The sequence below is a fragment of the Odocoileus virginianus genome, chromosome 6, assembly GCF_023699985.2.
Source record: "Odocoileus virginianus isolate 20LAN1187 ecotype Illinois chromosome 6, Ovbor_1.2, whole genome shotgun sequence".
NCBI lineage: Eukaryota > Metazoa > Chordata > Mammalia > Artiodactyla > Cervidae > Odocoileus > Odocoileus virginianus.
The window spans coordinates 63,132,470-63,146,972 of NC_069679.1; the positions used below are offsets into that span (position 1 = coordinate 63,132,470).

Below are 14,503 nucleotides of genomic sequence, written 5' to 3' on the forward strand. Positions count from 1 at the left end.
AACTTCTAGAAATTCTGACTTCAAGAACTTTGAAACTCAGTATAAAAATTTCAAAGGTTTAAGTCACACAAACATGAACAACTCCACCAAGTCACATGCTTTTATTTTCCTAATTTCAGCATTTTTCCTACAAAGTAGAGAAGTCCATTCTCTCTCCCTTAAGCATTAAGAAAACCCTGCAATTAAAAACTTTAAGACAATCAATTTGGTCAGCATCTCAAGAAAGAGTGGTTATGCTACATAATGATGCACTTAGTGGGATACAGGCAGGGACTAGCTACCTAATTTGTGGGCCCAGTGCAAAATGAAAATGCCTTACTCTTTGTTCAAAAAGTGTTAAGAATTTCAAGACAGCAACAGGAAAGTATTAAACCATGAACAAGTGCCTTCTAAGCACAGGGCCCTCTGCCCCACCATGAATTGCATCCCCACAAAGCTGGCTTTTGATGCAGGAGTCAGAGCAGTAAAGCCCTTTTTTAAGGTTTCTGAGTTACAGGTTGGACAGATGAGATGGGGTAATTTACTGTTCACTGGTAATGGCTATCTGATAAAATTCCTGGTGGAAATAAACTCTTAAGTTTTATTTGCTAAAGACTATTGAGAGAGAAATGTAAACATTTTGACACACTCAGGGAACTTGTTTGGAAAATAGTTCTTTGTATTAGGGCTGAGATTCAAGGTTTGTGAATTTTATTTCACGTTAGAATCTAAAATTCTTTCACAAGTTGGTTTTATGTCGTGTCCAATTTGTCTTCAGTTTTTAAAACACAATAACAAAAGGGCACTATCAAGGACAGGCTGAAAGATTTGCATAATTTGCATGAAACTTACAGCACCTTTCAGCTAAATATAACTGCACATGTGAAGAATAAGTTATTAGCCAGCCATCTCCAACAGTACATATGTTTATGGAGATACTTGAATAGTATGTCTCTTAGCAACCACTGACTACTTTTCAGACTTGCAGAGTGGTTGAAAGCACTCTTTAGAAATTCACTACTCAATTCCTGCCACAATAATCCACCCAGTGAAATAATTCAAGGTTTGACAATTCATTTTTGGTCTTGGGGGTGTGAAGTGTCAAAAACGAACCATTTGCCCAACTAACACAGGTGAAATTTATCTTTATTGGGAACAGACAAGGTTGTTTCATAAGTCGAGGCAAGCCTACACACTTATAGCTTAAGTTACCTATGTCTAAAATCAACATTACCCTGGACACAGTGCACTATATAATCAATCGACTATCTTTGAAGTCTTTGACAGCTTCCTTATGTAAAGACTTAGATTAAGCACATAACAAATGCTAAATGATATGTAAACCTAGATTTAACAAAAATTAGTATGAACTTTAAGCTAGCTAATACATCATTCTGAGTACGTCACAGCTATATATTGTCACTGTTTATTTAACCTCTATACAGAGTACGTCATGTGAAATGTAAGGCTGGATGAATCACAAGCTGGAATCAAGACTGCCAGGAGAGACATCAACCACCTCAGATATGCAGATGATACCACTCTAATGGCAGAAAGCAAAGAGGAACTAAAGAGCCTCTGAAGGAAGGTGAAAGAGAGTGAAAAAGCTGGTTTAAAACTCAACATGAAAAAAAGCTAAGATCATGGCATATGGTCCTATCACTTCATGGCAAATAGATGAGGAAAAAAATGGAAATAGTAGCAGATTTTATTTTCTTGGACTTCAAAATCACTGTGGACGGTCATTGCAGTCATGAAATTAAGATACTTGCTCCTTGGAAGAAAACCTGTGACAAGCTTCGACAGTGCATTTAAAAACAAAGATATCACTTTGCCGACAAAGATGCGCAGTCAAAGCTGTGGTTTTTCTAGTAGTCATTTACAGATGTGGGAGTTGAACTACAAAGCAGACTGAGTGCCAAAGAATGGCTGCTTTCGAATTATGGTGCTGGAGAAGACTCTTGAGAGTCCCCTGATCAGCAAGATCAAACCAGTCAAGCCTGAAGGAAATCAACCCTGAATATTCACTGGAAGGATTTGTGCTGAAGCTGAAGCTCCAACACTTTGGCTACCAGATTTAAAGAGCCGACTCATTAGAAAAGATCCTGATGCTGGGAAAGATTGAGGGTATGAGGAGAAGGGGGCAACAGAGGATGAGATGGTTGGATGGCATCACTGATGCAATAGACATCATTCTGAGCAAACTCCAAGAGATAGTGAAAGGGAAGCCTGGTGTGCAGCAGTCTACAGGGTCACAAAGAGTTGGACACAACTTAGCAACTAAACAACAGAAGTCCATTCTGAAATAAAAAACAGCAAACCCTTCAAAGGTACAAGTCACAGATAGTTCTGACTGGCCCATACAAAAATCTAGACTTCCAGGTTTTCCTAAAAAAATCAAAAGAATCTAGCATTACTTGGCCCACTTAGCAATTAGCCAACAGTTGACTGGAGTGGACTGGCAGCAGCAGGGTCCAAGCTCTCTAGGTCACCACTGTTTCCATCAACTCCTCTCTGTCAAACCCAGACTACTACATTATATATCACTTGTCTGGCCTCTATGAAGATTTGAATGTGCTTTCCCTGGTTCTCACATACCGAAAAGTACACGTTCTTGGCACTAAACATTTACTTCTAACACTGACTGGAAGAAATCAGCTGGTGAAGTGGAAATGATAAGAATTCAAAGATAAGAGACCATATTAAACATCTTAAAAAAAAAAAACCACAGCCAGAGAAGAACCATACAAGTAGAGTCCAAAGGGCTTTTTGATGTTTTAGACTAGTAAAAGTCAGATCTCAAAAAATTGATAACATGTCTGTAAGACATGACAGACTAATATATAACTTTGGGGACTGAGGCTGTTCTAGAAAATAATGACAAAGAAACTTCTCAAAACAAGAGGTGATCCTAACAAAAACAGTAGTGAGCACAGCAGTGTAACATTTACTGTATCGTTACAATGATCAGAAATTATTCTCCATACTTACACATGAATACACTTACTAAATCTACACAAAAACCTTGTAATTACTATCATATTATGGATATTTTGAATCTACTTTCCAGAGGAGGAAACTGAGGCACAGTGGTTATATAATTTGCCCAAGGTCAGGCACTAAAAAATGGCAGTCTGCATCCAAACCTGTCTATACAGTTAACCACTAATCTACTTTGCTTCCTGCTGAGGAATTATCAATTAAAAAAGAGTCACTGAAAGAGACTTTTGAGGAAACACAGGAAGCTTTCCTCTGAGATTCAGACTTTAAAAGGACATACACAAAAGATAAACGGATGGACACATAAAAAATGTTAAGTGTAAAAGAATGGCCCAATCTTATAAAAGTAGTCTTAGGAAAGATAACGCACAGAATCAGCTGACGTTTATGAAAAATGCAAGGCAACAAAATGACAATGTAGTTGCAATGGAAATATTTTGACTATTCTTATTAATTACAACATACACATTCATACTTTAAAATGAAAAAATAGAGAAACACAAAAATTAAAGAGATCATCATACTTAATCTGACACCCTACTAGATAATTAACAAAAATGTACTGTATCTCCTTTCACACTTTTTATTGCAGAGACAAATAATCTTTTTCTCTAAAATAACAGACGCAGGTTCAAAATATTTTACTGTTCCACAATGTGCATGTTCCACTTACAAACAGATCCTGTGTAACTCTATCTCATTCTTTTTACTCAGTGATGTATATTTTGTTAAATGAATGTCCAGTTTATTCAACTAACCCCCTACTGAGGCACTGCTGAATTGTTTCCAACTTTCTAATAATCATTAACAATGATGCATTTAATATCCCTGTATATTTTGCTTTGTGTACATATCTATTTCTCATGGAATTGCTCAGTCACAATCTTCATCAATAGAATACCATCAGATCTCCTATTCAGAGCATTATACCAATTTAATATATAGGGATGTAGGTACCTATCTATTTATTTGTGCATTTTTAAAAGTTTTATGGCATACAGGGGATCTTCCCAACTCAGGGATCGAACCCAAGCCTCCCACATTGCAGGTGGATTCTTTACCATCTGAGCCACCAGGAAAACCCTAACAAGAAAAAGTATTTTCTACCCAAATCTCTATTATGTTCTAGTCTCCTGTACCCATACCGTACTTTTATAATTAATGTACCTTTATAGTATGTTTTAATGTCCAATAAAGTATCATTAGTTTCCTTTTTAAAAAATGTTTTATTTCATTAACGCTGAAATTTTCAAGTAAAGAAATTACTGAAATTTTGGGCTTCCTAAGTGGTGCTAGTGGTAAAGAACCCACCTGCCAATGCACAATACGTTAGAGACGTGGGTTTGAACCCTGGGTCGGGATGATCCCTTGGAGGAGGTCATGGCAACCCACTGCAGGATTCTTGCCTGAAGAATCCCATGGACAGATGAGCCTGGTAGGCTCCAGGTCATAGGGTTGCACAGAATCAGACACGACGGAAGTGATGTAGCACACACACACACACACACACACAGACTGAAATTTTAATCAGAAGTGCACTAAATGTGCAGATTCATCTGGAGATTCTATGGACACTTTTTTGATGGCAAGTCTCCCCACCCAGGAATGCTACATTTCTGCATTTATGCAAGCCGCCTTTGCAAATCTTTATTATGTTTCACATAAATTTTAAAATTATTTCAAAAGGTGGAAATTATAAAGCTAATATTGGAATCAAGAAAAATAAGATGTTCTGCCAATGTGGACAGGTAATATAATGAGGATATATGAAAAGAGGAATTCATATTTAATGAGCAAATATTAGGACTCATATACAATACTAGCAGACATTTATATGTCATATTATTTTATCATCTTAAAAGCCTACTACTTTGTTTTAACTTGCTATAAGAGAGATGACTGTTATTGTCACTTTACTGAAGAAAACACAGGCTCAGAATAGTCAATAATCTGCTCAAGTTTTCAGTACCTATTTAAGATTGAAGGTAGGGAGCCTGTGTTTTATCTGTCGTACCAATTCAGTTAAGAAAATCTAACAGCTGTCAGTTTGGGGTATATTCTATTTTACTGAACAGTATCTCACTTATTCCATTATCCCTATGTCATGAATGAGGAAATCCATGCTTGGTAGCAAGTTTATTAACTTGCTGAAAGTTACACTGAAGTAGGCAGGAACAGGGTTTAAATACAGTTTCTTCTTATGCCACAGTCATATTCTCAGCTCCTAAAATATAAGTAGATACACAGGAGAGTCAGGGTTCAAATCCATAGCTTTCTAGCTTTCTTTCCATTACATCATGCTAAAGTAGCCCAATTCTTATTTTGCTTTAGGGGATGGAGGAATCAGACTGTAAAGAATCTAGCTAGCTGCTACCAAAAGTGTAAATCTTATAACTAGAATAAATTATATCTAACTAAATAAAAAAAGTTCTGCATTAAGATCATCAAAACTCTCTGAGATCTTTGAGAATTCACAGAGAATAAGATATCTGCTCAAAGAAAAGGAATAAGGTGAGTGTCATTCTGATTTGTAAAAAGGAAAATTCTGAGGGTTCCCATGTCACAAGAGAAACAGACTAGAACCAGGCTGTGCCACGCGAGTCCGTGGGGCAGAGAAAAGTGAGGGTGTGCAAAATGAATGAGCTGACAACGGAGCACAGACACACAAAGGACCTGCCAGTTCAAGGACGGGTAAGGCGTGGTGGTCAGAGCAAGAGGGAGGTTGGGCGGAATGGGGGTAACAGGACAGAATTGCAGCAATAACACCTCAAGCTCCAGAAGGCTCACCATTGCCAGAAGGTCCCAGGTTGGGGCCAAAGGTCCAAGGAAGGAATCTCAGGAGAAGCAGGTAGACAGTTGAGTCCCTTCTCCAAGAAGGTGCTGGGTAAACTTAAGGAAGGAAAAGGAACGGGAGGCCAATTGTACAGGTTACCAACATGAATGAACAGGGTAATATGGAAGATGGAAGCTGGCAGAACGACAGCTCATCTCTAACATGATGCAATGGTTTGAGTCACATGACTACATTCAAGTACCACTCAGTGGCAGTGTTTGATCAGGGATCGAACTCAAGCCCTCGGCAGTGAGAGTTCAGGAGTCCTAACCACTGGACAGCCAGAGAATTCCGGCATTCCTTTTTATGATAAAGTTCCAAGGTCCACAGAGGAGGGGAATCGTGTAAACATGAAGTCCTAGCTTTTACCATCGCACTGGACAAAATCTCTATCTTTATAAACAAAATTTGGAATCAGAGGAGGATGAAATTCTACAGTCAATTTCTAACCGGCTCAAGGATGGAATTCGAAGACTGCTGATTAGTGAATCTGTGCTAAAATAAAGGGAAGTTGCTAAAAGCACTCCACAGGCATCTATCCTCCATCCTGGCTAGTTTAACTATTTTAATCAGTGGCTTTAATGAAGCCAATAGCTAGCATATTTAGAAAGTCACAAATGTGATACAGATGGAAGTCAGAGTGAACAAGGTTGGTGATAGAATCAAGACCCAGAAAGACTTCAGAAGGTTGAGGATATAAGATATTTCATAGGAATATATGTCGGATCCTATATCAAGATAAAAAAAGCTAATCACAAAAGGAACAAGAACAAGGGAGAATGAAAATGGGTTTATGACAAAATGCATGAAACTAAATTGGAAGTCAGTCAACTATGGCTGCCGGTGGGGGCGGCAGGGGGAATGATAGGGAAAAGGGATAGTTAGGGAGTTTGGGATGGACATGGATAACAAACAAGGACCTACTGTATAACACAAGGAACTCTCTGCTCAATGCTATGTGGCAGCCTGGATGGGAGGGAAATTTGGGGAGAATGGATACATGTGTATGTATGACTGAGTCCCTTCACTGTTCACCTGAACTATCACAACATTGCTAACTGGCTATACTCCAATATAAAAAAAGTTTTTTAAAAAAAAAGTCAGTTAAGACCATAAGCTTATTAACCTAAATTAACAGTGTCATAGAACAGCAAGAAGAGCTAATGAGATGACTCCTTTAAGAACCCTAGTATCGGGCGCGGAGCCGTCATGTTGCAGCAGGACAGTAATGACGACACTGAAGATGTTTCACTGTTTGACGCGGAAGAGGAGACAACTAACAGATCGAAAAAATCCAAAATCAGACACCCAGTGGCATCATTTTTCCATTTATTCTTTCGAGTCAGTGCAATTATAGTCTATCTTCTCTGTGAATTGTTCAGCAGCAGCTTTATTGCCTGTATGGTGACAATTATCTTCTTGTTGTCATGTGACTTTTGGGCAGTCAAGAATGTCACAGGTAGACTAATGGCTGGCCTGCGCTGGTGGAATCATATTGATGAAGATGGAAAAAGCCATTGGGTGTTTGAGTCCCGGAAGGCCTCCCCTCAAGAGGGTAAGACCGTCTCCGAGGCTGAATCAAGGATCTTCTGGTTGGGACTCGTTGCCTGTCCTGTGCTGTGGGTGGTCTTTGCCTTCAGTGCCCTCTTCTCTTTCAGAGTAAAGCGGTTGGCGGTGGTTATCATGGGCCTGGTGCTGCAAGGGGCCAACCTGTATGGCTACATCAGGTGCAAAGTGGGAAGCAGGAAGAACCTAACCAGCATGGCCACCTCGTACCTTGGGAGGCAGTTTTTAAGACAAACAACTGGCGACACTCAGACCACCCCAGGAGAGTGAAAGCCTGCGTGCTTTTTTCACGGGGAACCGCCCAGGGAAGGTCTCGACTGAAACTTCAGAACTCAGAAGCTATTGCAAAGAGGAGTGTGGGGTTTGTTTTTTCATTTAAAAATTTACTTTAAGAAAAAGGAAAAGTAGTTTTCCATATTGTCTTCTTTTTAGCACCTGGGCCTTGAAGTTGTGGTATGGCTAGAAACACTGTCAGCATTTGGTTTATGGTATACATAGGTGTCTGTCCATAGTCTTGTGAGATCGCTGTGTCTTAAGTTAAAGTGTTTGTGTTCATGTCCATGTAAATGAAGACCTTTGCGTCTTGGTTCATAGAACACAGAAGGATGTTGTTAGTCGATCTCAAAACTCTCTGTGTTTACCTACTGTTTCTGTAGATTATTTTAGAAGTTTTTGCTTCCATGGTAAGAGTGAGCACTTTGGTTAATGTGTACATTAGAAATAATGGTTAATTTTACATTTAATATATACTTCATGGTGAAACTTCTTATCGTAGGCATTCACAGGCAGGTAAAAACCACACTTGGGCTGTTGGTGTTAACTAGTTTCAAAAATTTGGCTTATTGATGAGTCTTTTATTGCAAGACCCAGTTAACATAACAGGAACATTAATAGTGTATTTTCATGGGATTCCTAGGGATTGCTGCTGTTCTATTTATTTTTGGGGGAGAATAGCCAGATTTTACTTTGAAACTCCCAGAAGCTCTTCAGTGGTCCTCGGCCTAATGAAGTCTTTCTCCACTTAAAGAGTATTATTCTTATGTCATAGTGAGAATAATTATTTCGATACTTGGCATTGTAAATGCCTAAAAGATGTTTTATTTTATGAATCTATTTTTTTGTCTTGCTGTGATAGGGATATTGTAAATCATGCATTTGTATTAATGGTATTTCTTAAAACAACATATGTAGCAATCTGCAAAATACTGTAGGCATCTGTGAATTCTGTCCTAGGTACTATAAACTTTGTTTTAATCAATGGATTATTTTGTGACTGTATTTATACATTATTAAAAATTTTTTGAAGATGTTTTGTTTAATTGAATGAGTGTCTTTATTGGAGTGAGAGCTTTGAAGGTGCATAACTTTATATTTGTATAAAACTCTACTGTTTAAAAAAAAAAAAAAAAGAACCCTAGTATCCAGACAAGGAATGCAGACCCCAACTCTAAGTTCCATTGGACTGACCAAGCTCAGAGCTCTGTGTTCAGATCTAGATGTCATCCTTAAAGACAAACGGACACATGTTTGAAGACTTCAAAAACTAACAAATGAGACAGATACTAAGGACTCAGTCTAGAGCAAAGAATGCATACTGACAGCTGGAAGGCTAGATCCATGAGGCAGATGGCTTTACTTCACTCTGAATAGGGTTTTTAAACTATGAGAAAATTTCACCAAAAAAGCAAATTTGGGAGAAAAAAATTTCTCTTGGAAAAAAACATTATTTAGCAAGAACTGATGAAAGAGGTACAGTCAAAGCTCCCTTCAGTAGCAACTAGTCGCCTATCGTCTGAATCTAGCCCCCAGACTATTTTAAATGAGCCTACAAGCATCTGAATTGTAACTGCTGCTTTAGAGAAAAAGAGGTGAGAGGTAAATACAAAAGCTGTGTTCTAGGACCTAAAAGGTTATGCCTGGGCTAGTGATACACTGAGGGACTCTATTGAAGAAATAAGGCCAAAGGCATATGAGGTATAGGGAGATTCAACATAAAAAACAACTTTCTAACAAAAAGGGAAGAACCTGCCTAAGTATGTGACCCTTCCTCACTGAAAAAGAACCAGCAGAAGTTACCCCTGACCAGGGCCTCAAAGGAAACTGATTCAATGGATAAAGAACTAGAAGAGACAAACCAAAATGTCCCTTCCAAGTCTGGGTTTCTCTGATGTTTTAATTTTAGGAGCTTTATTATCATCAGTATCATCAACCACAGAGAGCACCCTGACTGGGCCCTGCATGTTTTTCATGTAAGAAAAGCACTGGCTTTCATAGTAAGATTGCAGGATTTACTGTTTCCATGTCAACTAAACACAGTGTCTACTGCTGAATAATTATCTGATCCTCTTGGGCACTTCAATTTACCATAAATGTAAGAGAACCTTATCATTTCGCCCATGTTGAGAGATGGGGGCTACTCCTGCCTTGAGGTCATTCCAAGTTATAGTGAAGGGAATCACAAGGAGGCATCATGGTATAAGAGACAGAAAACCTGAATAAGACAGACATGTGTGTGGGAAATCTGGTTAACTTTTTTAGACCTCAAATTTATTTATCTACAAAATGGGTATAAAACTTAGCCATATCTGCTTTAGATTATTGTATACATCAAATTAAATAATGCATATAAAGGTGCTTTGACAACTATACAGTGCTGTAGAAATGCAAGGACTTTCCAATACAAACACAGACCTGTTATGTTTTGCTTTTTGTTCTGCCTGAAATGCATGTTACCTCTTTGGGATAAGGATCTGGACCAATCTACCTATTTCCCAGTGAACCATCAATCTACTTAGTTATCTACCTCTCTAAATATCAAATGCTGGGAAAGATTGAAGGCAGGAAGAGAAGGGAACGACAGAGGACAAGATGGTTGGATGGCATTGCTAACTTAATGGACATGAGTTTGAGCAGGCTCTGGGAGATGGTGAAGGACAGGGAAGCCTGGCATGCTACAGTCCATGGGGTGACAGAGTCAGATACAACTGAGCGACTGAACAACAAATATCAAATCTCACTCTTCCAAAACTTCTCAGCCTCATATGTCCAGAATTCTAAACGTATTAATTTAAGAAAGGGGAATGAGGTCATCACTTGAGTCATCAACCTTTATCCAGTAAGACCAGAAGATCAATTTCCTGCCAAAGCAATGTTTTAAATTTGAAGTTCTGCATACTGACTCACTAGGAGATACTTATTTTTTTCTACATAAGGCATCTCATTCATCACTTAGAAAGAAGCTACAACAATCCATACATCAGTTGGCTGAAGTATCCATTTTTACAGATGACTGTCAACAAGAGCACCAAGAACGGACCCCAGGTCTGGAGTAAACAGATATGATCCATAATTATAAATGTAAAATGACATTCAAGAAAAATATGTAGGTACCTGAGAAGTTCCAAACAGACAGGTGAGAGTTAATCTCTTCAAGGGAATCTTAAGTCTTAACCTGTGCTACTTCCTAGCTATGAAAGCTTACTATTACCCTGACTTTGATTACTTACCAAAGCTTACTTATGCTCTAGACCATGCCTACTCAGTTTTAACAGATGTATGAAACAGTTTAAAATCCTTATGCAAATAGAAGTTTTCAAATTATATAAAGAGTCACAAACTAGAGTTATATAAATGAAATTCCTTTATAATTACATTTTAAGAAAGAAAATTGCAGGGATTTAGGCATTAGAATTCCTTGTTGTTTAAAATGTAATTAATTTCCAGTACAATAAATTAAAGAGGTACCTATTACTTTTAATGGGCAATAATAAATTTACGTATATATATTTGTTCATGGGATGATATAACTGTCACTATAAGATTTTTTAACAAACATCTACAGAAAATGAGATAAAGTATTATCAACTGAAAAACAAATACACACAATGACAAGAATATACTTACCTGTAATACAAATTTCTGATCTATGTATTTTTTGGCAATGCTGGGTTGGAATTCTTGGCTTTCCAAAAACCGTATGAAAAACTCATATACAAGCTGCAAGAAACAGATTATTGTTAATCTCAAACTATAATTCACTGAGAACAGTATTAAAAACCATAAAAAGCTCTAATACTAAAACTGACAAGGGTTTAGTGTGTTTAAGTATCAATCAACTAGCAGTGCTAGCCTTTCTTGAAGCTCACAGTTGCTGTTATGATTTTTAGCTTTTTAAATTTATAATCTGAAAACACAGCCTAAGAAAGCAAATAAAAACCTCCCCAAATCTCATCATTCAGTTAACCACTGTTAACATTTTAATGTATAAAACTCCTGATTTTTTCTATACCTCTACAACATACCAATGTATTATAAATATATGTATATGTATATATATACACACACACATATATACACACACACACACATATATAAAATATAGTTTTCAAACTATTTTTACCATCTAAACAATATAGTCAATTTGTGCCAACAATATCTATGCTACCATTCTTAGTAGCCAGAAGCATAGTCCACTATAGATAATTTATAATGAATAATTCCATTATTTGTAATTACTTTAATCAATATCTTCTGCTTAGACATGTAAATAGTTCTTAAATTACTACTCAATTAAATTACACCACAATGTACCTTATATAACATACATCAGTGAGCACTTGATCAATTATTTCATGAGAAAATATTTCTAAAGGGAAATTGGTAGATCAAAAGATATCCAAACATGTCAGGATTATCAACATTCATTACCAATTTCCTTTCAGAAAGTTTATGGAAATTTACGCTCCTCTAGCAACAACAATAATATGTAAGAGTGTGTCAGGATGTTCTCATCTGCAAAGAGTAAGAATATTCTCATCCACAGAGTCAACCTCAAATAACTTCTGAGAAAACAGTGGGGCATCACTGTTTACATGCTTTGCAAAATAAACCTATGTTAAAGCATACATTAAATAGTAGTGTAGCACATATACAAAAGTATATTAAAACCAGAACTTTCAAGAGACAGATACTGGGTTGAAAACCTAGCTCTACCCCTTACTGTGTAACCCTAGTCTGTTGTTTCAACTGTGTAATGCAAATGATAATCCCTAAGATTAAATGTAATAATATACACATAAAGCCCCTACACAGTGGCTAACATATATCACTACTGTCATTACTGCCTAAAACAGGATTCTCAAACTTTTTAGTCTCACCCCTTCATAATGAAAAATTACTGAAGACTCCAAAACGCTTTTGTTTACATGAGATATAGAAGTAGAAATAAACACAAAACCTTTAATATATTTTTATTTATTTTATAAATATATAATTGCAAATTTATATTTATTTTAATATATTTATTATTCAGAACAATAAAACATATCACACGCTAACATAACTAATATATTTTTGTGAAAAACAACTTTATTTTTCAAAAAAGTTACTAAGAAAAGGAATATTACTTTTTGCTTTTATACATCTCTTTAATGTCATATTAGAAGACAGATTCTTATCTGCTCTATCTTCAAGCTGTTACACTGTTACACTAAATACCAGTCATCTATCTTGCACTTTGGATGATATTTACCCATGCATGGTTACTTAACATCATTCATTGGTCAACTGGAAAATACTGGTTCACTGAGTTACTGCAAATGTTGGCACATTTTATTACACAGTATCAATAAAAGTCACATTCCTTAATATCTCCAATTTTTTTTTTAATATCTCCAATTTTTTTTTTAAGTCTTTAAGCTTTGGGGAGCTATAAAGCTCAAGGTGACAGATAAAGGACAGATACAAATTTTCCAAAATTCTAATTCTAAATTTTGCTTGAATGCTCTAATTTTATCAGTGGGAAAACAACTGTTTTCTTTGTTTGTTTCACAGAAAACATTTACTAAGTACCCAAGTCAGAATAACCATAGTTTGTCAGGTATTCTTTCAGGTAAAAATGATACTTTATGAATAGTTACTTTAATATGCAGCTCAGACAATCACACAAATGCTTTATTTAGCACAAGACAAAGATTCAGCAGGCTTTATGCATACTTTCCATTTCACCATGAAGAATGTTATTTTTAATATGTACTCAAAGGTCCAGATTAAATAAAATCAATAATTTTTGCTGCTCTTCAAGGACATTCTTAATTGAAATTGGATTTTTTTAAATTGTAAGTGCATGGCAGTAGAGAAGGCAACTACTAAGTCAGTTTGACATTTGATTTTTGTTAATAAGGAAACAGCAATTTCAACCACCATCGCTTTTACAAATATTAGGGCAAATACCAACACAGTAAAAAGAGAGGATAAAGCAGTATTGTTATAAAACTAATTCTGACTTTGCAGGCCACTGAAAATCTGATCTCAGGATCCCCCTAATGGTCTGCAGATAGCACTAACCTAAATGAGATCTTGTGACTTTAGACTCTAATGTAACACTTACATTAGGTGTCCACATTAGCATTTAAATTTTCCATAAAATTCTATTTTGCTCTCTGAAACTCTAGATTCAGAAAAACTTCTTCCCTGTGATCTGAAAAATGCCAAGTTGTACTTCTAGTCATAATAACACCCGAGTTCAAACGTGCCCTAGAAGAATTTTTCTTTTCTTCAATATACTAATCTTTCAACTTATAGTTTTACCAATAGTTTTACATCAGCATTATTCAAATAACTCATGAAAGAGGGTTTCAACTCTCTTTTGACTCCCACAAAATGGAGAGATTTCCATCTTCCAGACCCGACTTGTGGGCTGGCAGGGCTTTCTGGTGGGATTGGCAAAGCATCTTCTCCCTTCTTGAAAGCGGCTATGGTTTAAAAAAGTTTGGTGGAAATACTTCAGACACATTTATTAATAAGCATAAATGCTCTCTTTTTTACCAATTTTACCTCAGAATCAAAAATCTCCCTTGAGTTTCTAAAGGAAAAGACTAGGAACTGGGGAGAATAAATTACTTTTCAAGGTCACATAAGTGAATTCTCCAAGGAACATAAGTAAGAAGACTTAAGCATTCCAGATTTTCAGTCTAAAGTGTAAAATATTACAAATAACCCCTTAATTGTAAATGGAAGTCCTACAAAATCATATTCTACTAGAAATATAGAACAAATTTCAGAAAATATGCAAAGAATAACCGTGGTAACCATGGGATGAAAGTTTCAAAGATACCACTAACAGAA

General features: G+C 36.5%; 1 protein-coding gene and 1 pseudogene across 3 annotated transcripts in view; one reads left to right on the top strand and one right to left on the bottom strand.

Moving 5' to 3' along the window:
- Positions 1-14,503, bottom strand: part of PPP2R5E (protein phosphatase 2 regulatory subunit B'epsilon) — a 150,268-nt gene that overhangs the window by 27,616 nt on the left and 108,149 nt on the right. For all 3 annotated transcript variants that reach the window (XM_020914283.2, XM_020914282.2, XM_020914285.2), the window contains one exon: positions 11,282-11,374. In XM_020914283.2, coding sequence (XP_020769942.1) covers positions 11,282-11,374 — 93 coding nt within the window. The remainder of the gene's footprint in view (positions 1-11,281; positions 11,375-14,503) is intronic.
- LOC110151047 (Golgi apparatus membrane protein TVP23 homolog B pseudogene) lies at positions 7,013-8,790 on the top strand (annotated as a pseudogene).